The sequence below is a fragment of the Lagenorhynchus albirostris genome, chromosome 6 (assembly GCF_949774975.1).
Source record: "Lagenorhynchus albirostris chromosome 6, mLagAlb1.1, whole genome shotgun sequence".
NCBI classification, from domain to species: domain Eukaryota; kingdom Metazoa; phylum Chordata; class Mammalia; order Artiodactyla; family Delphinidae; genus Lagenorhynchus; species Lagenorhynchus albirostris.
Window position 1 is genome coordinate 86,855,216 of NC_083100.1, and position 26,363 is coordinate 86,881,578.

Below are 26,363 nucleotides of genomic sequence, written 5' to 3' on the forward strand. Positions count from 1 at the left end.
CAGATTTTTATTAAAATTACCCACAATTGCTCAGACTCTCATTGATACAAGGACAGCAGCGGTGTTCAGCCACCGTGTCACTCGGCTTTACAGTCAGTCCCCAAACTATGGCAGTAGTCTTCTAATCATTCGCACTACTTCCAGCCTGCCTTCTTCCAATGAACTTTCTAAATCATACATTTGGTTATAAGACTTCCTGCGTCCCTTCAAAGATCTCCCCATTAACTTGAGAATGTAACTCATTTTCCTTGGTATGGCTTTTAAAGACCTTTATGATCTGGTTCTTTCCAGCTTTCCTGTCCCGGGTGCCCTACACCTACTTTCATTTATTCGCATAAACTGTTCTCTGTCTCTGGGGTATTCTTTCCCTCCTCATTTGCCTGGGTAGCTCAAATTTTTATCACAAGATAACTTCCATAGGAAGATACCTTTGCCAAACCCTCTTGCTTCTCTCATCTTACAGCCCTGGTTGCATAAATCTCTTGTAGCAATTTTCCAATCTTAAACTGTCTTCTATTTTTATATAATATGAACTCAAATAATTCAATTGTTGAATAAATAAGTAAAAAAACAAAGTCATACAATTGTCAATAAATATTCTGTAAACTGAAGCTAAATGTTAAAATATTTGATATCCTGTATTTCTGTTTCAATTTTATTGCATAAACCATTTATTCAGGCTTGGCATATTTTAAAATGAAGTTTCTTGGACAGTCAAAAGTAGTTTAAAATATATTTAAAATCCCTTTCAATAAAACAAGGAATATCATGACTTTTTGTCTTTGCCATCTTTACTAGCACAATACTAAAAATTTTTCTAACCAGTGGAATAATACACAGGGTCTGTGCTGAGATTTCCAGGTAAAGAGCTAGATCACTGTCTCTCAAATTTAGTTTATTATTTGTTTATTAATTAAAATGAAATATGGAATAGTACAGTTTAATTTTATCCCTTGTAGCATTAAAGTCCTGATAACTTTATTGATTTATTCTATAACAGATTGGCTTTAGACAGATATTATTAGTTTGTTCTTTCTTCACCAAAAAAAAAAAATCCTATAAATTATGAAGACCATCAATAAGTAGCAAATTTGGTGGGAAAAGGGTTAATTATATATTTGTAGCTATACACAGAACTGAAAGTCAGCTTGTATGCATTTGTGTGTTCAAATAATTGTTAAAATAATAAAATACTTAAGATAGGTAAGTAGCCTTTGTCTTTGAGCCAGTTGAGTAAGCGCCCAGGTTACTTAGGAGGTACCTGCAAGAGATGCCTGTCACACAGCCTGTGGCCATTCATACATACCAGCTGGGTGCATGTCCAGACTTCAGTGGATGCCCTTGGCAGTGGCATTAGCATCATGGTGGGTAAATTACAGGGGCCTACAAGTCCCTTCAAGGCTAGTAATTGGATACTAGTAATAGGAGTGTGACTTCTCTCGTGGCTGTTTATGGGAACTACAGTTTCCACACCATACTAAAGAGATCTTTATGTATTCTAAATATCACTCCTGTTTTGATCTAAAGTCACAGGAAACAACTGAAGAAGTACATTGCTATAAATTTGAACAATATTACCTTAAATAGAAAAACTGATGGGAAAATTTGAGGACAGTGAACAAAAATTTTTAAAAATGATAGGAGTGTGTGTGTATGTGTGTGTGGTTGTTCAACTCTACATAGATGATATGGACAAATGGTGGATTAATAACAACAGGTTGGCTAGTTAGCTTTGATCCTGGGATTTCCCAAGGAAGCTCACAGTTAGGGAGGTGTTGTTGACTTGTATTGGGGAGGGTGAAAATGAACAAGAAGCACATGAAAGGTGGTAGGGTTTCTTGCCATAGTCTTGAAGCACTAAAATTTGTAAAATTCATTCAAGTGCTATGATTCAAAAAAATCCACAGATGCTAAGTTAAAAGAAAAAAAAGTAATACCTAGTAAAGATCTCTGTAAGAGGGGCCTCTGCCATCTCTGTAAACATAGTATATCATTTCAGAGTGAATTTTTATTGTGAAAGTCTTTCCTTTCATCCTAAAATTTATTGTGGTCTTCAAATATCCTTCTCACTTTTTTTTTTTTCTTTTCATCTAACTCTGGTTATAAGCAGGAACTATGCATTATTTCTTAATACTGTGTTTACTCTGCACTTAAAGTCAATATGTAATTTGTATTACAGTTTCCTTCCCCAAATTATTTAATACAGCTGTCTACTGTTTTTTGAAATACTATGTTAAACCTTCACTTATTTATATCAATAGTTTGATGGGAGTAACTGTTCCTCACTATTAAAACGTAAAGCAATACAAAATGAGAATGAACTTTCACAAGTTAAAAGGGACAAAACACAATCTTCCAAGTGGAACTGCAGGGAATATTTTAGAAGTAGCTTGGCAACTAGAACCAAAACTTAAAATTTTCTGTAAGGCAGAACCTGAATGCTACTCAAAGTTATTTTAGTCCTGAGGCTCTTATAGATAATATATGATACCAGAAAAACATAAGTAATCAGCATATGTACTGCAGGAGAAAAAAAATACACACAGTATTCCATCCAGGAAGCTAGTGACTTGATAATTCTAAATGTTCATATTAAGTTCAGCAGCAAACACGAACAGAAAGAGGAAAAATTGGGAGGGTAGACAAGATTCTACCCGAGACATATGATGAATTACTCCAAGGTTAAGGTCTAATAATTTCAAATGTATCTTCTATCAAAATATTATTTTAAAATGCAAGTGTACAGAGAAGGATGGTATCACAAATAACCCTTAGTCTACATGATAATTTGAGTAAGAAAGCTCCCCCATTGTCCTAGAGCTATTGATTGATGGTATTTATGCCAAAATGTGTATACAGCAGAGACAACAAGCCCTGATAAAGTGAACATTGTTCTGTGCCTCTCATGTGGGCTATTGCTAGGGATTTGGGGAGCCATGACTATACTTCTCGGTTTCCAGAGAGCTTAATTTGGAAAAAGATAAGATATCGAATAAGAGAGAGTTTTGAATCAAGAAAGAGTCTTTCATGACAAAGGTTGTGCATAGATATCAGGGAATTAATTAAATTAAAAACGAGTACCTTTAACTTGAAATCAAAATGAAATCAGAATGAATGCTTTCACTCGGTGACTTAAAAACTCTGGTTTGGATTCAAGGGTAAGCTAAAAAGTGAAAGTAGAATCAATTCTGAAATATTCATTTATGTGTCAACCTGTGCAAATTAGACTAATACAGTATTAGGATTTTATTACCCACTTATATCAAGCCATACTTCCATATTTTCAGAAAGTACAGTAACTTATAGTTACCCAAAAGAAAATATGAAGGAAGTGTCCTGTTGGAAAAGTAAAGTGACAGGGGGTGGCAATTTGGGAAGAAGATGATGGACACAGGAAAACTAAGGAGCTTGTCTTTGGATGGAAACCTTGGAGTCCTGAATGGGGTGGTAGAACTCTACTCAGGTGCTGAAGATGGCCAACCTAGTGCATTTTTGGAGGCCTTTCTGGGCTCTATTTATGTCACAGGAAATGGAACCTGAACGTTTTTTGAAATTAATATATAACTCAAGGTGCCCTTTGTTTAAATTCCAGAAGTGTTTTAGCTGTGGAACTTACACAGCAGGCCACGTAGCCCATGGGGAACACTGGCAACCAGAGTCTGGAATACTAGCTATGTCCTAATAGCTATGTCCCCTAGTTCTGTGAACAGATGCCTGGAGGAAAATGATAGCTTCCGAACTTGAGTGGGAAATTTTCCCCACACTATCTGACTTCCTCTTGAATTTGCAATATGTGGTTTTGACCCAATGGTAAGGTAAAATGAATTGGAGCATGTATAACTCTGTTTTTTGTGGTATTAGACTGGATTGATTTTCTAAGACATTTTCATGGATTTGTTTTTACCCTTGTCGGGCATTAATACAGTCTAAAGCAGTTTTCTATATATATGTCTCTATGTCCCATATGAATTCTTTAAAGGCAGACACAGTGGGGTTTTTCTTAATCTATTCTCTCTCTGTCTCCCTCGCTCTCTCTGTCTCTCTCTCTCTCCTCCTCTTAAATCCTGGAAACTGATATTAAGTGAGGGGTCAATATACCTGTGAAACAATGAAATTTCTTGAGAATACTCTGCAACTCAGCTACCATTAGAAGGTTCAGTGGACTTCCTGTTGAAATTCTCCCTATTGTCATGTAGATTAGCTTCCCAGTCATATAGGAGTTTGTAAGCTCTTAATTAGAGGGAGGGCACCTGCAAATACATCTAAAGGCCCTGAAGAACTGCTAACAGGAATGACAATGGGGCAATCACTGGTGGGAGCTATTGCCAATAGAACTACCTAAGAGAATCATCAGAAGGAGACCCACCAGGGTCTTGGGGCATCTCTTAAAAAGAACGGTTGGGAAGAGTGGGTTAGAGGTTCCGAGTTGGGCCACTATTGAATGCTGGCACTGAATAGAATCTTATTCAGCAATAATTCTGTTCCTTATACTTGACATCTAGGGGCAAAGTAAAAATTGTGGTTTTCAATATTCTCTAAACTGAAGAGACAGTTATATCAACCATAAAGACAAAGGTTTCAGGCTCCCATGGAGAAAAATAACCAAGAAAGAGGGCTATATGTATTTTCTTTGACTTTCAAAATGTTGAGACCTCTTTGCCCTTACACAATCAGTTTACAAATATAAAAGGAGAAAATATAGTGGAAAGAGAGGTATGGTATCGGCGCCAGACTCCAAGTCTAACCTTTAATGGCTGGCTAAGTCAGCTTGAGCAACTGCTTAACTTCTCTTGGACTCAGTTTCCTCAACTGAGCCATGGGAAAAGCTCCCTATTAGGGTAGCTGAGAATATTGTAAATACTACATGCCAAGTTCCTGAAGCACAGTAGGTCATCATCAGCACCTAGTATTATTCACATTTGTACAAAGCACTATTGCAGAAACTAGATTCATCCTTTTAGCCTGGCTTTTTAAAAGTAAATATTGATGAGACTGGCAAATCCAGAGATGAGAGGTAGAAAGTGGGGAGTGTTAGGAGCATTTTGCTAATGAAATTTAAGGAGGGAGGTATCAGTTAAGAAGGCTTGAGACAGAGCTAAGAGCTAACAGCAACATGGGGAGAAAGAGTAAAGGATTTGAGAGAGAGGAAAAGCAAAAAAAAAAACAAAAAACCTTGAGACCCTAAAGTGTTGTGTAATTTACAGGTAGAAATGTCTTACTATCTAATAGAGTGTGCTTTCAAGAGTAAATTTCAGCTATTTCTTTTACCAGGAAAAAACAGCAATTGTCTCCTCTGTTTATGGTCAGAAGTAAGTACAAAACCAAAGAAGAAAAATAAAACAAATCAAGTAACACTGTTCTCTTCTGGAGTCTTTCTCCAGCTGGCAAGGATCTCACACAAAATATAGTTTGTTTGATTTATTTCAGATACTCAAGATGGGAAAAATAGCTCAAGGTAATTTTTCAAGCTTAATTTAGTTCATTTAATATTTAATAACTTAATGGAGCAGTCTGCATGCCCTAAGTGTGTCAAAGAGTAGAAATGGAGTTTGAAAAAGAACTCAAATTTTATAAGTATTTTGATTTTTAGAGCAATTGACCATTATAAGTAATTCTTCAGAATTTTCTGATTCTAATTAAATGGGAGCATAGTTATGTCTTTTATGCAATGTGTGATCCATAAAATCAGCCTAATCCATTCTTGCTGATAACACACATTTATCCATTCACTGGCCAAACAGGTATGCACTTAATGATAAATGACTATGTATGTGTAAAGCACTAGTATAAGCCTGTGAAGTTTGTAGGGTCCACCCTCAATCAGTCATTGAACACACTATTGACAAAAGCTTCCTAAATTTCATAGTGAAGATAGGCATAGAAATAATTACAAGATACTGCAAAAGAGGACCAATAATACATTTTCTGTCATGCTATGGAAATACAGCAGGAAGACAGATTTAGCCTGACACAGAGGAGCAAGAAAAATTTTATGATGAAGGTGAAGGATCACTCCCTCATGTTTCTACAGGAGTTAGTCAAGAAATATATGAGTTGGGCCTATAAGAAATACTCCACTTTACCGTTTTTGGTAAGAATGCTGCAATGTAAGCAGAAATATATACACCAGCTGTCATTCTGCTTCAGTGCTGAGGTCAGTAGGTAGACATGGGAGTTGTGTTGAAGAACCGAAGTCCCATCCAATGGGCAGAGCTATGATTCAGGCTTGCCACTCGTTATTGTACGAGAAAGATGGTCTAGTGTTGCCAAACCTGTAATTTGAAACTAGGAGTTTTTATATGAAATCTCTTGATCTGTCATTATTGGCATGTGATTAAAAAAATGTTTAATGTACGATGTTTGCATATACAAAGAGGGTTAAACAAAGCAATTCTCTAGGACAGATCATAACCTGTGAAGCAGGTAGTGGTTGAGCTAAGCTGGAGGAACAGAATCTTCATATGTGGGAATTCTAGGAGGAGGGAAAGCTAAGAAAAAAGGCCTGGAGACTGAAAGTATGACATCTGGACAGAAAACATTCAACACATTTGGTTTAGTTTAACTATTAGTATGTGAAGGAGAGCAGAGGAAAATACGATACTGATAACTTAGGTATATGCATAATCATAAAAGACTGAAGTGTTTTTTGTTTCTTTTTTGCGGTACGCGGGCCTCACTGATGTGGCCTCTCCCGTTGCGGAGCACAGGCTCCGGACGCGCAGGCTCAGTGGCCATGGCTCACGGGCCCAGCCGCTCCGCGGCATGTGGGATCTTCCCGGACCGGGGCACGAACCCGTGTCACCTGCATCGGCAGACGGACTCTCAACCACTGCGCCACCAGGGAAGCCCTGAAGTGGTTTTGACTCTATTCTACAAATGGTAGAAGAATGATGGTCATAATTTGGAAAAGACATGAAGCAAGGAATCAAATAGGGGATACATGGGCCTAATCACAACCTTCCCAACAATGGGCAGTTACTTTTTGGATGGGTGGTGACTTTTAACTTTACATATCTACTTTTATCTACCTGTCTTGTTATAAAGTGGCGTTAAAGCAACTATTTAATTTATCCATCACATGAGAATGATACTGTATATCAAAGAGAGCCCCATTTAGATGGGAAATGAAAGTACACTCTTCCATAAGATATTTTACTAGTGATTACTATGCCAATCTAAATGGTCAATTTCTCAACCAAATTTGCTTATATTATTAAGTTTTACTTACATACTGAACTTGATAATCTTGCAAAGAAGCTTATGGGATAGTTTCTGAAGATGTCACTCTTAAATTTCTTCCCTTAAAGCTACTTTTTATAGACAATGTGATAGTTATCTTCTTTGTTTACCACCTTACTTAATTTGCTAGGAAAGTGAACATTGTCTCTTCAACTGAACTAAACTTTGATATCCCTAATCTTGTTTGCATAAACAATTTAACTGATTAAAGAAGGGGGGAAGTCCCTGGTGGCACAGTGGTTAAGAATCCGCCTGTCAATGCAGGGGACACGGATTTGAGCCCTGGTCTGGGAAGATCCCACATGCCGCGGAGCAACTAAGCCCGTGAGCCACGGCTACTGAGCCTGCGCTCTACAGCCCACGAGCCACAACTACTGAAGCCCGTGTACCTAGAGCCCGTGCTCCACAACAAGAGAAGCCGCCGCAGTAAGAAGCCCGTGCACCACAATGAAGAGTAGCCCCCACTCGCCGCAACTAGAGAAAGCCCGCACACAGCAACGAAGACCCAACGCAGCCAAAAATAAATTAATTAATTTAATAAAACATTTCTTAAAGAAGGGGATCATGAAGAAGGACATTAAGAGAAATCTCTCACATTATATTGGGGATTTTTTTTTCTGGGGTCTTCTGAAATTCCACCTACCTTGATTGCCATGAGACACACTTTTTCCTTTCCATTCTTATGGTGATTAGTGAATAAATTAAAACGGGTGTGTACATTTCATGTTGTAACACTTTCATTTTTCAGCTTAACAAAGACTTAAATCAGCCTTTTGTTGGTCAAGTGGCATGAAAAATATGGGTTTTAGCCTGGGTCTAAGACAACTTAAGTATTTTATAAAATGCATATCATCTAAAAAAACCCATAAATACAATATTTCACTTGGGGGACCCTGGGTTTAGATGAGGCTAGATCTGGAGAAATAATTGTCCACCATGGCTTTGATGAGAGTGGTTGCCAAAGCAACAATCCTGATTGACAACTGAGAGTCTTGCTTTTCTCAAATCTGTAATTCTAAAACATCTTGAGTGCAAATTTCTCTTCTGTTGAGAACTACTCAGTCTTTCTCACATGGTCCATTTAATGAAAAGCTTAAATTAAAACATCTGATGAAAACTTCTTAGAGACAGCTCAAAATTTTTAGATTCTTGGGCACTGATCCTTACCAACATATTTTGACTTAGAGACTCCAGGCTCCTGCTTGGATAACTAGGATAGTTTACTTTATATTTCTAAACAGAATAATCCTTCACTATTCCCAGAGTAAATGATGTATAGTTAATGGGACATTCCATCTAAACTTTAGGTCATTTTTCTCTTCTCTCTCTCTGTCTCTTTGTCTCTCTTTCTATCTGTCTCTGTTCTCTCTCTCTCTCTCTCTCTCTCTCTCTCTCTCTCTATATATATATATATATTTAATCCTTGGATTCTGTGGCTAGAACTAAATCTGGGTGGGACAGCAAGAGCTCAGTATAGATCCTTCATTTCTGATGGTTATACAAAATCTGTCTTTAGTAACAATAGGATGATAAGATTAAATAAGAACAATCTCTTAGGAGATCAGAAAAATATTTCATGTAGTATGAAATGGATCTGCTCTCTGGTACCCCTGTCTTTTGAACTGTATCATGATAGCAAGTTTTAAAATTCTTGCATAGAGACTGCAACTGACTCTTTACTTTTGCCTACTCATCTAATTCCTACCCATTCCAGGGAATGGGTAGGAGGGAGGGAAGGCAGGGAAAGGCAGGGAAAATCTTTTTAAAATTAAAACAAAACGTAGTTCTTTCATTGTCTAAAAGCTTTTAATGGCTACCTGTGGCACTAAAGAGAAGCTCAAGATGTATAATATGGCTTAGTGGGCCCTTCTTTACTCAGCCTCTGTCTGCTTTATAAACTCATTTCTTGTCATATCTTTTCTAACTATCAAATTATACAATCTTTTCTACAATCAAATTATACTGAAATATTTGCTTCCTTGTAATTCTGTCATTTTTTAACACTATCTAGAATGGCCCCACCATACTGTCCACACCCTGGAGGGGATTTTACCTAGTTACCTCCTACTCATAATGTTAGAATTGGCTCTTGTCTCATCTTCCCTAAGAAGGTCAGGCTGACACTCCAGGCTAAATTAGGCATTCTTATTTAGAATTCTGTTATTATAATTTACTACTCAAATATTTACTGATAGAAAGAATGTATAAAAAATTAAAATGCATATCGCTCTGCTATAGAGAATATAGAGATAAGATTCTTTTTATGCGCTAATGATAAGATCCTATTTGGTGAACTGGCAGTGACTTTAATGAAAGAATGGCCGTATTAGTATGATTTCTAGTAAAGATTACTTAATATTGAACATCTCAATGTTAAACCTTTTTGGAAAAGGTTAATTTATTATGCATAAAAATTTCATACAACATGCCAATTTATATTATAGTTATATACAAAAGCATCAGGTACTGATTTTTCCTAACTGATTGATTGCTCAAATCCTGATATCTCATGCAAGTATTACTGATATTATTCTGTTGTAATAGTCCATGAGACTTGACTCCCAATCTTCAGTACTAGAAGCAGCTCAGCCAAGATAATGTTGAATTTTGAGGCTTGATCAATCATTTGTCTCCTACAAAAGTCTGAAGACATTTTTAACAATAATTTAAACTTTCCCTGAAGATAAATGGATGGATCAGTGAGGTGACCATTTATATATGAGTGTTATTTAGATACCTCAGTTTTTATTAAATGATATTAAAGCTAAAATATGTCTCTCTTTTTTATAATGATGTCTTTATTCATATTTCTGCTTTCGTCTAATGTTCTACATCCAGAATTAATTCATTTTGTTTTTAAAATTGTTTGGGCTGTAATTGTGATTATTATTTATTAATAATTTAGGCAACTTATAGTTAGGTCTAAGAGATGTTTGTACTCATACCCAGTAGAGAGTGACCCATAACAAGGTAGAAGCTAATAAAGCAAAGCACAGGTTTACAAAATTCAGTCTTCTTTTTGGCTGTCATTTGCATTTCAATTTTCAGTAGGCTAAAAGAAAACTAACATGCCAGCATCCATATTATGTAGAGTAAGATAGTATAAAAGATGTGATAAATAAGAGAATCAATCATTCATTCACTCAAAAATATTTATTTGGCACCACTGTCTGCCAGGCACCATGAATTCCAGAGTGCTGTAGGCCATTTTATGTGGCACTGGAGAGGGAAGGTAGAAAGCAAGCAGTTGGCACTGAGTTTTTTTAGGGATAAGATTATTAAAATTTTTATCAGTCCATTACCCAGACTTTAAAGTTTTCAGTCCAGTCTATTGAGTCCTAACCATACTGCTTAGATTATTGTTTTCTTTTATAATCTAGAGTAGAAGTGTCTAATGAGAGTCTTTAGTTTAAAGTTCTTAATATTTCACTTTCTAAGGATTCATTATTTTTTGTAGGTTGGATATGCCAATGTGATATTTTTATATATTGATAACGTTTACTGATTACTTACAATGCACTAAGTACTAAGTGTTTTAGGGATAGTTCCTTGTTTCTTAGTAGAACAAATCAATGAAGTAGGCACTATTACCTTCCCCATTTGTTAAGTGGAGAAATGAAGTCATATTGGTAAATGAATTAAGCCATTTAAACTATTCTAGAAACTAATGGAAAGATGTGGGTTCAAGGCCAGGTGTGTCTCTGTCTCTACTATCTAAACATTTCATTAATGCAAATGCTATACTGCATTTCAGAATAAGTATCCTACTCCATCAGCAACCAAAAACGCCTGAATTCCAGGTGTGGCAAGGCTAATAACTGTTCCTCTTAAGCACACAAATATAGTTAATTTCCCAAAAATGACCATGTGTTAGTCGAGGGAATATAAGTGGAAATAAATTTTTTCATTGTTAAGCTAATGTTTTTAAGATGTTAGTATTCCCCTTTAAATCCCTTTATCCCATTTCTTTGGCTGAATAGTGACAGAAGCTCTAGGGTATGAAAGCCATAGGATACAACCCTGAACCACTTGTAACCTGAATCATTGCACTGGAGAAAGCTGATCCCTGACTGCTGCGTGAGCAACACAAAAACATCTATCACAGTGAAGCCATTTATGGCCCTATTTAATTGTTACCAAGACTTAGTCTACCTTATACACCAAGAGTTTCCATTGACAGTAATTTCTAATTACCTATTTCTTATCATAATTCAACTTGAGAAATTATAATTTGTGGGGAGCCTATTCATTTCACCAGATGATATAGATTTTCTCTTTATTTTGCTCTCTTTATATTTCATTATGGAGCCTAATCAATTTTCCATGAATTTTTTTCAAATGTTTTGTGAAATGAGGCAAAGAAGAAAATAGAAGAAAGAAAAAAAGAAGGGAGGGAGGGAGGGAGGGAGGAAGGAACGAAGGGGAAAAAAAAGGAAAAAAATTAAAGAGGGCTAGAAGAGGAAAGAGGGAAACAGATTAGAAACAATGATGCTCCACGGGGGTGTAATTGGGAAATGCAAGAAATACTGTCGGTAAATTAACCCCAACCCCTCTTCTCAGCCTCTCTCTAATATAGGGCCATAAAAGCTAAAAACTCCTTTACTCATGCTTCTTTGAAACTACTACTTCAGAAGGCAATGAATCATAAACAGGAAACTGCTAAGTTTTTCTGGGAAAGACTTTGCACTTTGGATGAAAGGGACAGATAAAGCTGTACTGCTACTTCTCCCTTCGTCTTTCTCTCTGCTGTAAATAGAATTGTGATATCTGGATTTGGGACAACTCTCCCTGTGACCATGACATGAAAAGACTGAAGAAAATATAAGAATGCCCTGGAGATGTCACACAAACACTACTCAGTTGCTGAGTACATCCTAGCAGCCTCCTGCCTCAAGTCTTCTGTGGTGAGAAAAATAAATCCCTAATCTTTGGCTAATTTTTCTCTGGGATTTTGTTTCTTGCAGCTGAAAACCTTCATAAGTGATTCAGGAATATTAAAGGAAAGACTAACCCTGAGGGTAGAATTAAGAAGTGATTGGTTGAAAAGGTAAAGAACAGGAAAATGTCAGAGTTGAGTCTAAAGGTCTATAACGATGGTGGCATGAAACAAACAGTAGGGATATTCTGGAGGGAGACAAGTCTGGAACATACTGATCTCAAGGTGCATATAGGACTTCCATGTGTAATAGGCAGATGCTCATAAATAACAATTTTCAAGTGTGTGAGTAGCCTGTAGCTTTTACTTGACAGTGAGAGCTGAGTCGTGGCAGTGGTTAAAAATCTTTAGGGATAGTAATTCAAAGGACAATGGGGAGCATTCAGTGAATGTAGACAAAAATAAATTATTAGTAGAAATAAGTAATAGTATATGAAAAATATATAAATATAGAAGTAAGTCAGAGCTCCAAGATGGTAGGTTGGCCAATAATATAAAATTAAGTAGATGGCTTCTAAGACAAAATATGAAAAGTGTGTCTTCAAACTGATGTCTCTTTTCACATGCTGGCCTTCCCTTATAATATGGCTCTCTAGCCTGATCTTATGCTTAATTTTCCTTGGCCTCTCACACTTGTCACCATCCCAGGGCTTCTCCTCAGTTAAAAAAAGTCTCAGCATTCTCTAAATTCATTATGTGAGTCAGAGCCGTCCTACCAACTGTTCTTTTATTAATTTATTTATTTTTCCCTTTAGATGATCACTAGAAATCTTATATTTTCTCTTTCCATCAGAGTCGATTTCTATACCACTTACAACAAAAAGTCAGATAACCAAATACAAAATTGGGAAAGACACTTGAATAAGCATTTCATAAAAGAAGATTCTGAGACAGCTAGTACACATTTGAAAGATCCTCGACCTCATCAATAGTCAGAGAAGTGCACATTAAAACTTTAATGAATTATTATTACAAACTAATCAGATTTGCTATTGGTGAGAATGAAGAGCAACAGAAACTGATACATGCTAGTGGGAGTATATGACAAATTGATACAAACCTTTGGAAAGTTGGCATTGTTGATTAGGATTTAACATATACATACTTTATGTTCCAAGGATTCTGATTCTAGGTATGTATTTAACAGAAATGGGTATGAAGGCATACCCAAAGAAATTTATAAGAATGTTCACGGTAGAATTTATTGTAATGGCCCTCAAATGGAAATGAAACTCAAATATCTATTCTGATTAGAATGGAAAAAAATAAATTGTGATCTATTTCATACACTATAATAATATAGTGAAGTGGAAAGAAAAACAGGCAAAACTGCTACATACAATATGGATGAACCCCACAAATATAATAGCAAATAAGCAAGACACAAAAGAATATATGTTAATCCATTCATATACAGTTCAAAGATGGGCAAAGCTTATATATATTTTATATATGTATATATTTTATATATATATATTTATATATGGTTAGAAGTCAGGAGAGGAGGTAATAGGCAGTATTTGGGAGAAGGAGGATTCTGAGTGTTATAAATGTTCTAGAAGTTTCTTGATGTGGGTGATGGCTATAAGGGTTCAAAATAATTCATCAAGCCACTTATGATTTCTGCTTTTTTTGGTATACATGTATTTCTTTAATAATATATTTTTCAAAATTCCTATCCCCACTTCCCTTTCATATGAAGTTTCTACTTCAGAATCTACTCTTGTTGACTTTTATTAATCCATCATTTTTGGTTCCAACCATACTTCTGGAAACTTTCATCTTTTTTATGTCACTTAGCCGTTCCTAACAGTGGCTCTTTTATGGCTTTTTTTCCCCTCGAATTTCCCAACTCTTTCTTGATTGACACCTTTAATTTTCTCTTTGTCTCTCTCTTCAGCTTTATCTTCATAGACCACCCAAGAGAGCTATGTAAGTCTACATTATAAAGAATTTTTCTAAATCTCCATTGAGAATGGAGGGGATTGTCTAGCAAGAGTATAAATGTCTGTTAAAATAATTTTGATAATGGATAAATTGAAGTCTGCTAGATCGCCATTTCACTCACATAGTATCCATCACTCCTGTGCAGTTACATTTATATGGAACTGCTCATTCCTACCTTCCTTTCTTTGACTGAAAACTCAATGAGAGTTTTACCTGGTAGGCACTTACCATATTTTTTACATAAAAGAAAGCATGCAAAATACTGAGAGAATGGTTTTAGTAAGCAAGGTAGTTAAGAATAAGAATTACATATAACATCTACTAAACAAGTTTATTTTGCTTTTAATGGGAAATGAAAGAAAATTTATATTTAAGCCACTCTCTATAACTTCATATTTGTTGAGGACAGTGGAAGGAGGGAGGGAACCACCATTTAACTGTAGAATGTGTACAATCCAAGAGATATTTTATACTCTTCATAATCAACACTACATTTATGAAGTGGGTCCTGTTATCCCAAATTAACAGTTTTGAAAACAGAAATTCAGAAAAGTCAAGTAACTAGCTTGCTTGAGATCATGTAAGAATTAAATGACCTAGTCAAGATATGAATTTCAGACTGAGTGATTCCAAAACCCATGATCTTTCTTCTTTACCATCCTGCCTCATTTCTATGAAGTTTAATGAGACATGCGTGTATACTAAGGCAATCAGGGACTTCTGATTACTTGCATAACATTTTAAAATATGATATTTTACTGGCCTCCCTGTATTTTGGTGCTTAACATTTAATATCTAAATTAAGAAGACATTATCTTTATATCTTTCATAATGCACCACTTTCACAGTTATCCATCAAACCAGTTGGAAGTCTTGGTTGGAAACTCCTAGAGACTGCTGATAACGGTGCTAAATTTTTTTTCATTAGTTCCATTCATTAGCTTCAATAACTGAGTACATTAACTAGATATCACACATATATTAATTGCATAACTTATTAATGTTCAGAGTATAATTCAGTTGTTACCTTTTTAAATACATGATTTGATTGCTGAATCAAATAGAACTGTTATTTAAAGATTTTAAATACAAATTGTAACTGTTTAATGTTGTTCCTCTGATTTTTTTTTTCAGGCAAACAAATACTAAAAACACTTTCTTACAAGCACTTATATATAAAGAGCTACTCTTTCACGATAGTAAACTATGTAAGTGTCATTCAGTAGTATTGAGGGAAAATTGCTCGTTATAGGCAGTATAATGGCTTCCTAAAGTAAACTGGGTAAAACTCCATCTACTGATAAACTTTTATTCTCCATCTCCCCTTTTTCAGGTACATAGTATTAATGAGCATGAATTATATATAGAATGAGTTATAATATGACAAAGCACCAGAGTTGAGCTTCTAACAGTCCTAGTATATAGTTACTATCCTAAGTATTGTCTGCTTCCTGCTGACTGAGCAGCTCTGTACCAATGACATCACTTACAGGAAGCTCACCTATACTGCTGATTAGAGGTAGACATTGGGAGAGCAGATGCTAATAAGGAGGTAAGACCACAGAAGTGACAAAAAGAGGTTTAAATAGAGATGCCTAAAGCAAAATATATATATTTTTTCACATATATTTAATATATTATTTATATGTCATATATCATATATATGTCATATATCATATATATGATATATATCTTACACTTTTTTTAAACTCTTTAAATAATTTTACACAGACACAACAAAGGTATTTTACTAGAAGTACAGTTGAATACTCCTATAGAGTGATGTTCTGGACAAGGGGCAAAGGAGGAAATGACGTACATACCTTTGCTTGTCCGGCTTTTGTGATGGCAGGCATATTAAAGAGCTGGCCAGTATAAAAATGCAGACCACTGAACAGGATCACTGCAATAGAGTCACCTTCATTCTCAATTACTTCAAAGATATCCTCTAATCTCAGTGTTTCTTCCCCCTAAAGTCACGTTAGGCACAAGTTACATTATATCCACAATAACAAATTTGTCCCTTTACATTTCCCAATCTAAAATTCACCTTGAGATCTTTCCTACCATAAGAAAAATCAAAGATATTTTTTTTCAAATTAATAATCTTCAAAAATCGGGCAAGAGCATGTATTTGAATATCTTTTTGTTATTAAGAAATGATAATAAAATAGTAAAAAAAGAGGTTTATAAAGTATCTTTGCAAAACCCTACTGCTTGATTTTATTCTTCAGTTTTTCACTTAATCTTTACTATTTACATACTTATAGATTGTTTCCTTCTTATTCCCATCAAATAAAATACCAGAAAGTACAGGATGTCCATAAAATTTAAATGTCAAGGCAAATTTCTTGGAAATTAGTATTTTACTTATCAATCTAATACTTTTTTCCAGAAAAAAGAGGCACGTATACATCATTCATCTGAGTGTAACTTAACCAATATTTTCTATTAGTTTAAGAGTAAAATCTCCTCCACACCAATCTAAAGATCAAGATCCAAACATGAAGAAAATATCAATAAAACTCAATATTATCAAAGTTACTTTTCCCCCACAACTCCCCACCTAAGACTAGTGATCAGTGACTTTCTGAAAATTGTGAATAAATTTAGATTTGGTCTTATAAACAACTTGAGTGAAAATAACTCACCTAGATACATATAGTCTATTTGTATCCTGATAATTCTCATCTATTTATGAAGTCTTCATGTATTTTCTACAGTGCTAAATCTGACATGATTATGAAGTCAAAGCATCATTAACTACATTAATATGTGGGGAAAACTCATTAAGGCATTAATGAATTTTCCTTCAATTATTTTTAATTTTTGGTAACTTACTATTTGCCAGTTACTGTATCCCACATTAGGCATATATAATATGTATCACAAATATAATAATACTCTAATTTCTGCTAATAGTCTGAGACTTGTTTACAAAATGATAATCTATAAGAATAGGATTGACAATGAAATCTTTGAATTACTAGGTGATGCATACTTTATACATAAAGAGAAGGATTTCAGTGATTCTAAGAAAAAATTCAGAGTAAAATTAATAATATCATAACCCCAAACTCTTTTTTTCCCTTAGAGGAAGCTAATACAATTTGTCCACCATAATTTCAAAAAAAAGTAAGGAAAGTGTTATATCTACTAATACTTTATTTCTTTAAAGAATCAGTATTAAGCAAATAAGAAATATATTTTTCAATGATAGATATGGTTCTCTCTCATGTTGATGTGCCCTAATCCAGTAATGCTAAAGAGTGGTCCCCAAATTATGATTAACTCATATAGCTCTACAACACTTGTCACTTTTATTTTTTAAATATTGAGTATATTTCCCTGTGCTATACAGTAGGTCTTGTTGGTTATCTACCTTATATACAGTAGTGTGTGTGTTAACCCCAAACTCCTAATTTATCCCTCCCCTCCACCCTGTCCCCCCACCTTTCCCCATTGGTAACTGTAAGTTTGTTCCCTATTTCATTTTATTTATTTATTTGGCCGCATCGGGTCCTGGTTGCGGCACGCGGGATCCTCGTTGTGGCATGAAGGATCTATCGTTATGGAGCGCGGGCTTCTCTCCAGTTAGTGGCGGGCGGGCTTAGTTGCCCTGCATCATGTGGGATCCTAGTTCCCTGACCAGGGAGCGAGCCCGTGTCCCTTGCATTGGAAAGCAGATTCTAAACCACTGGACCACCAGGGAAGTCCCCACTTGTCACTTTTAAAGTAAAAACTTGTGATATATTAGTGGCTATGCTCATTTTTGCTGGAAATAAGCAATTTATATACAACATATGAAACAGATGTTGTTCCAAAGCTGTGAGAACTTTCTATTCCATTAATTTATTGCATGTTGGCAAATAGAAGTGAATAGAGTAGACCTTTAATTTCTCAAATTAGTTCTGGGTTGAAAGAAATAAATGTTCAAACACTGGTTTAACAGCCTGGGAGCATCGTACATATGTGAAACCTAAAATTTATTCTGTGTGGATCTCTTGGTGCCAAAATTACACAAGATGCAGGGTTTATAGGTCAAAACCTGTACAACTTAGCCTTATATCTTTATTAATGTAAAGTGCACAGTATTTTAGACCTTGAACATATGGTCAAGCCTGACTAGGTATTTCCTTTGTTGTCTGTTTAAATATAAAGGAATCTCAGAGATAAAGTAACTATCAGAAAGTCACATACCCAGTATGTTGGTGGGTCTGGGATTTCCCTGGGGAGTAATAGCGAAGTTCTAAGCCTAGTTTTTTTCTGCTACACCGCATCCCTTTCTATTCCCCAGGCCAAGCTCAGAGGAAAATATTTGATCCTTAGATTAAGAGAGGCATAAAAGATAGGCATCATTCAATTTCAACAAGTATCACTAATTTTTAACATGATTTCAATGGCACCCACAGGCAATGGCATTTAAAATTGAAAATGATGTATGCAATTTGTCATCTCCTCCCATCCCATTGAAGAATATGGCAGACTCCAGTGGTATTAATAGGGAAATAGTTTGCTTGTAATAGCCCTTGAAAAATTAAAATAAATACACTTCTGAGTTAATTCTCTATTTTAAGCAAAATGACCTAACAGTAACAGAGTATAGGCCTTTTATACTTTCTTGAAACTTCCATTAAAGTAATGAAGATAATAAACTTTTGAAGAAAATGAAGAAAAAAAATCAATACTAAATAGAAGAATGATTAATATTTATTTATCTTTCTCATATACCTCTCTTGGTTTTATAAGCCGCATACTTTTCTCAATGTTAAGTCCATGAAGTTGAAGCTGTGACTCAATAGCATACTGGAAAAGAAAGATGATTTATTAAATCAAGTCCAGTGTACAGAAGTATATTGAAATAACTCAGAAAAAAATAATAAAATACCAATAAAAGCATATTATTATATTAAATTCAAGGTCAAGGTTAAAAGTGACTAAACAGAATATATCAGAGAAGAATTGCTTAACATAATTTACATGCAACAGTCTGAACATTCTTTGAAACACAAAATATTAGAAATGGATGGAAATGTAGGGGTCATCTAGACTTTAGGAGTACAAGAGATTTTTAGAATAAGATATTAAATCATCTAATGCAAGTCAAAACAGAATTTACAAAATAACCAAAGTGAGCAGGTGGGGATTTGCTAGGCTCCAACAGAGAGTACAGAAGTGGCTTGTCCTAGAAAGAGTAAGCTAGTAAAAGAAAAGGGCATCAAGAAGTTCCCTTCATTGAGAGCCCAAGATATAAATGGGAACAAGAAATTTTAGAAACCCTGAAGTTTTTCAAAATAGGGGTTTGATCCTTTTTAGTAAGATCATGGTTATTAATTTGCATTAATTAAGTGCCTTAAAATTACAAGGTGTAGGCTAGAATACTTAGAAAAGACAGAAATCAAGTTTCTCCAACACTAAAACTGAAATACAGCACTGAAACTGCAATATACTTTAATCTGTGTCTCTCTGTGTCTGGAACAATCACATTTCTTACCAACTGTGATTCCTGAAAAAGTAGCATGATTTTTTTTCTTGAACCACAAAAAATTCTTTTAGTCCTTAATACATTTTTTTAATTATAAAGCATCAATAATTATGTTAGTGTGCTATGAAAACAAATGGACAAATAAATGTTTATATTCCTACTTTATGTACCTAAAAGGTTAAGTACTGGTATATGTATCGATTTAATTTTATAAAATAAAACAGCAACAAGAATTAATAAAACATTTGTAACTGCACTTGATTTAGACCAGCGGTTTGCTCAATGTCTTTAAAAAGACTAATAAATCAATGTTCCCATTCAATTCTTTCCTCCTTTAACACGTTTTACTTGAACCAAAGAAATAAAGCTACAATCTATAAAAAATGCATAAATCAAAAGCATTTGACAGATCTTTTTTATTATAAGGTTACTTGGAAAAGACTAGTGAATAAACATTCAAGTCAGGCAAATGATATGCTCCTTTAGGAAGAGCAGAAAGAATATAAATATAATTTGAAGAGTCCTTACATGATCTGAAGGGAAGGCTTTAGCTTCTAGGAGAATTTTATACCGTTTGGGTGTAGGCTTGAAAAACGATAACTGCAATGAAATGGATTTATTGAGAAATGCGTTAATGCACAACTTAGACATTTGTTCATTTTATATATACCACACTTTCATTTTATAATCTCCAGCATTTTAAAGGCATTAATTAATTACACAGCTAGATGTCTGTCAAAGGTACCTCCTCTGATTAGCCTTGTTTCCAGTAAATTCTAAAATGGAAGAAGATACTTGCTCATTATATCAATAGGAAAGCAAATTTGGGAGAAAATGTGAATCAGATAAAAACACATTCTCAAACTTTACTTAAATGTTAATTGAAAAATTAACTTCCCAATGCGTTTAATGGCAATTTCTCTATTATGAGACAAATATCATGTTCTGTGTATATTTTATTTATATTGGTTTATCTAGCACTGCAGATTTGGTTTCTAGTACATAAGATTTCTACAGTTTTATGATTTTATGAAATCTAATTTTAGGTTCAACTAGAAGTACCTTTGCCCTAATGAAACATTTGGCATTTCTAGAGACACCAGAGAGAAGTAGCTCATGTGTTCAGTGGGGCCTTTTCATTTCTCCACACAGTTCCTGGAGAAGCAATACTGACTGACAATAATAACAATGAGGATGATTACTACTGTTAATTGGATGTTGACCACTGGCCAGGGTGCTAAAGCAATTTTCACATATTATCTTGTTTCATATGTATGAGGTAGGTATTATCCTCATTTTTACAGAGGAAAAAATTAAGATTTAGAGATGCCAAAACCCTTGTCCAAAGTCAAACAGGTATTAAGTAGCCTAGCTGGGAGCCAAACCAGAGGTGTCTGAACTGAAAACTATGCTGTTTACCATCATAGTTAACATACTCCACAAGTACTTTCCTTCAGGCATATGTAATAATCATGTCTATATTTTATCAAAATAAAATATCAATATCTTAATTGTGCATCTTTGTCTTGTAGACATGTTTTCAAAATCTCACTTAAAAATGAAATATAAATTTTTCATAGCATCAAACAATTACTATAGGTACCATATTTCAAATCAATAATATATTTGACATTCTAAGGCATACACATTATTAAGTTCTTAGGATGTAAGAAACACCTAAACACAGTGACTCATTTAAGGTACTAGGTCCTTTTTCTCCAATTTAGTTTTATTTTCTAATTCTTTTTTAATCTACTCCCCCAAAATTAGCCTACAAAGACATACTAATCCGTAGTCCCACCCTGCTAAAGCCCAGCATATTGGAAAACTGTCTTTCTGAAAAGCTCACTGTTTGCTACCATTCATACATCATTGTTTTGTGTGTGTGCAGCAGTTTTGCTTTTTACCCACTGTGACTCTTATTCCTTATGTTCTGAGATAAGAGCTATTCATTATTCTAAAGCTCTTTGCAAGAGTCAACTCTCCCATGGTTACGAAGAAGCCATTCTGTCATGGTCCAGCATTTCCTGGTAGAAATGAAAACAACCTCACAACTCATTTTTAAATAAGTAAACCTCCAAATGCTCATGGATTAAAGATTGAAAAATGTCAGATTCTGTAAACAGTGTATACTAAACATTGGTGGAATAGGAAGCTTACCAATAGAAGATGTAAATTAACAGTCAAACCATTCATTAGGGCTATTTCTTTCTCATTGGCTCCTGCAAAATAAATATATCATAATTTAGATTGTTCTATTAGTTCTAAGAGTATCTGGAAAAACAAACTATCACTCCTTCATCCTTAATGTTTTTAGAGATAAGGACACATTTGATGTGTCATCACAAAGAAATGGAAGTTTTCCCACTTGACTCATTTTATCAAACAATAGCTGGACTCATATGCATATAGCTAGCTAAAAATTATATTTCCTTTTTGACATAGTAAATAATAATAACATAATAGTGAAGCATTTGCTAAACTAAAAATGATTTATCCTATCATCAGCTACGTTGCCAAATTCCCACAGAGGACATTTTTGTGGTAAGTGTATCTCCAAAAAGAATCTAAAAAGAAATGAAAGCCCATCACATTTTTAAAGCTGGTTGTTTGTAACATCAAATTAAAATGCACCTTTAATAAAAGAAGGCAATGTTGCTAAACATAATTCACTGTTATTACAGTGAGATATACAATACTGTAGTTCATAAGACAAAAGAGCTAGAAGCAAAGTACAAAGAGCTAAATCGCTCTGGGGTTTATTTATACACACTGATATAAGATAATTAATATAGGTATGTATTGTCTGATGAAGAAAACACACAAAATTAAGATATCCACTACACAATCATAATCTGATATAATTCCTGTTAACAAGGGTTTTGCCACTGGAAACAGACCCAGAGACAAAGCATACATTGAATACTTAAGAACTCAGAGCGCAATAACAAAGATAATAATACTTTCCCTATTTTTAGTTCTTATGATGTCTCTTAAAGGCAATTAGACCTGTTTAATAGGAATGATTTCTCTTTACTATCACTGAGAAAAATGGGCTGTGAGCTTTAATGTTTGTAAGGTTGTACTAGGTGTTAGAGAAAATGCATCATACAAGTCTTGCACTTTGTATCCAATGAAATACTTCTGATAGAGTCCCATTTTTACTAAAAGAATAGACAGTAAGTAGAATAATTAATCTAATTAATAGATGGATTTTAGGTTAAGTTCACTTGAGGGAAGGCCACTGGAAATAAGTGTATAACTTAGGAATTTATATTTCAACATAGCCATTTAAGGAAAGGCCTGTGTCTTCATTTAGTCAAGAAAAACTTTTTGTTGCATTTGATTGATGGATTTCCCCATTTGAATGCAAGGTTGGTAAATAAATGGTGGCTGTTAAGAGATGTATCTCTGGTCATTGTAATGTGAATAGTGTCTCAAGTCAAGGGACAATAACGACAACCTCATTCTGCATTCCTAGCACTAAATAAAATGTCTCAAACATACTAGAAAGCTTAATTTGTATACAGGGGCATATGTCTTCTACGGTATAAAAGTCTTTTAGAAATATGGTGAAAGAAATGCTGCAAGCTTTATTTTATTCGTTTCTTTGCATTATGGTATGAATTTTTACTGTTATTTCTAAAACAAAACATTATCTATTATATTAATCTTATATAACCCTTAACTCCCTGTTAGCTCTTTACACACATCTTTTCTGAACACTATTCATTTTAATAAAAAATATTCTGGCAGGGAGCGTGGAAGGAGAAAAGGAAGGAAAAATAATACATATGGCCCTCCTTATCTGTGGATATGAAACCTGCGGATATGGAGGACGGACTTTATTCATGGCACGACTCACTTTATATTAGGGACTTGAGCATCCTCCTATTTTGGTATCCACGGGGGAGCCACGCCCCAAACATACTGAGAAAGCAGAATTAGTAGAAAGAAAAGCATTTGAAAGAATGTGGTGGGAAGAAAACAAACGAGAAAGTTCATAAATTTTATCACAAAATGAAAACAAAGAAATAGAAGAGGCAGGAAGGGAGTGAGACTTTCTATACAAGGTCAGGCATTCCATTTTTGCTTAGTGATTACCTTCTGATTAAAATAATTATTCATTCCTCGGGAATGTTAGTCCTTCAAATAATAGTGTTCACTTTGGATCACCTAAAATTTTTCTTGCATGGAATGTGATGAACCACAAGTGCTAGGCTGAATTAATCTAGACATACACGTGGCCTTTCCTCCCCTCACTCTCAATGGCATGCTAACATTGGATCAATTCTTTGTAAATAATCCCTCACTGACTTGAATAATTTGCCCGCAAAAATTATCCCGCCTTGGCACACTTTAAATTCAATCAAGCTCTTCACAAAATGCCCTCCTCACCTGCTAACGAACTTTGTCAAGGAGAGGTTCGGTGTACTTAACATGTGCGTGCGTACCTATGTATATCTAAGGATGGTGCAAATATTAATGCTGCAGAACATTAACAGAAATGTTTATTCCAAATATGACCTAAAGGCACTAAAGAAACAAGCATTGTTAACATGAAAGGGGCACCAGTCAGACTGATTTTTAGCCTATTTTCCAAAGGAAATATATCTAATTGACCTATCTCTTTTGGTCCAATATGTATTTCTGAAATCAACATTTGTTGTTTTAAGATATTTCAATATTATCAGCATTCCATAAGACAAAATTTTTTTTAAGCAAGCTGAAATTATTTCAAGTTGCTTTTCTTTGTACCTTTTCTTTCTCCCAAGAACTTTTTGTGAAATAATGTTGAAATATCAATAACTATAAGTATGAGCTGTAATTCCCTGTGCTGTACAATATATCCTTGTTGCTTATCTATTTTATACATAGTAGTTTGTAACTCCCCTGTTTGGCTCCTCCCTCTTCCCTCTTCCCTTTGGCAACCACTTGTTTGTTTCCTACATCCATAACTCTGCTTCTGTTTTGCATATACCTTCTTTTGTATTATTTTTTAGATTCCACATAGGTGATATCATACAGTATTTGTCTTTCTCTGTATGACTTCTTTCACTAAGCATAATATGCTCTAGGTCCATCCACACCCCTGCAAATGGCATTATTTCATTCTTCTTTATGGCTGAGTAATATTCCATTATATATGTATACACCACATCTTCTTTATCCATTCATCTGACTAAAATTCAATCAAAAATAAAAATAAAAGAAAGAACCACAATTATTGAGGGCAAATTTATTGGAGGCCAAGGTTTTTTTTAAAAACTTCATGAAAACTTATCAGGATTTGAAAGAGTCTTTATTTTAGAAGATCATACAAAACTCACTGCAGTAAATGTAAAAATTGGAATTACTTCATCTGAGATGGGTGTGAGCCAGGGTTCTCATTTGAAGAGTGCTTTCTTGCTTGCTTATTTATTGAACATAACTTTTTGTTTACCAGAAGGTGAAAGTTATGTACAAGCACTGCCTTCTTATCTCAATGCCTGGCATGCTAAGGTTTATTGAGCCCTTATTATGTGCCAACACTTCTAATGTAACTTGTATTATTTTCACAGTAACTTGATAAGGTATCTACTTTGATTTCCATATTTATCAATGAGGAAACTGATGTGCACAGAAATGAACTAACTCGCTTAAGGTCTCACAGATAGGAAGTAGGAGACAAAATCTTATAGAAAAAAATATTAATTAAAATCATTGTTCAAGGTAACATTTGGAAGTGTTGTCTACATTATCCACTCCCTGTAAGTCAAATATAGGAAGCCCATGTTCATTACTAACATCCCTCTGCACCTTTCTAATCTTCATTTAATTTCAAATATTTTGCAAAGTGAGGTCAGCAGGGTTCCAGGCTGCTTAGTGTTTGATAAGAAGGTTAATGATGGATCTCATAACTGCCATACCATGTTCTGTATATTTTATTAAGCAGATGCAATTGTTAATTGTGGATTTTGTTGTAAGGTTTGTAGTTCGGCTAAGTCCGAGAACTTTCTACTCTGTTTTTCAAATAGCAAATTGCTATGGCCTTGGAGGTGGCTAGTGTGTGGTTGAGGATTTACGACTTTGGAGAGAGCTCCCAGGGATTATTGCGTCTCTGAGGGTCAACCACAAGTTTCATAAAGCAAATTTATGTTCACATTACAACATTTTTATAAGCCGAAATGTATGTATCTAGCCCTTTGTGATGTTTATGTACCCAGGGAGAAGTAGGCTTAATAATAATACTAATAATATTCTTCAGCAATTCTATTTCTAGCATCTTGATAATATGACATTAACTATAAGGGAAAGTTATTCCATGTTTTGCAGAATTGTTAGCTCCATATAAAATGTTTTATTAATGGTTTTTCTTCTCATCTGAAATGGAAATTCTTTTCTATGTCTGTGGACATAGAAATATAGGGTTGCTCACTGTGTCTTCCGCTTCTCTATCCACTCTATCAATTTGTACAGATAATTTTTATTATACTCCTGTTACTTCTTTTTGAGAAATTTTATGGCAAAATACAGGTTGTGGTTTTAAGAACCTGGAAGATTCAGTCATAGTCCAAAATATACAACTTATCTGTTCATGACACATTTAGACAGCCCACAAGTAGCAAAAATCAATTTGACTTCTGCTGCTCTCTTCTGTAGTTACCACATAATTTTAACATTTATTTTGTGATTTATACAATATCTACTTCCAAAGAGGATTTTAGGTTTCTTGTATTACATGTGAGAAAGAATGATTTTAAAAAATTGCAAGGG

At 34.6% G+C, this 26,363-nt stretch overlaps 1 protein-coding gene across 1 annotated transcript in view; it reads right to left on the reverse strand.

Moving 5' to 3' along the window:
• Positions 1-26,363, reverse strand: part of KYNU (kynureninase) — an 89,911-nt gene that overhangs the window by 36,965 nt on the left and 26,583 nt on the right. Inside the window, exons 5-8 of the mRNA XM_060151515.1 lie at positions 21,768-21,829; positions 20,136-20,207; positions 18,854-18,928; positions 15,946-16,092 (exon numbers count right to left, since the gene is read on the reverse strand). Coding sequence (XP_060007498.1) covers positions 15,946-16,092; positions 18,854-18,928; positions 20,136-20,207; positions 21,768-21,829 — 356 coding nt within the window. The remainder of the gene's footprint in view (positions 1-15,945; positions 16,093-18,853; positions 18,929-20,135; positions 20,208-21,767; positions 21,830-26,363) is intronic.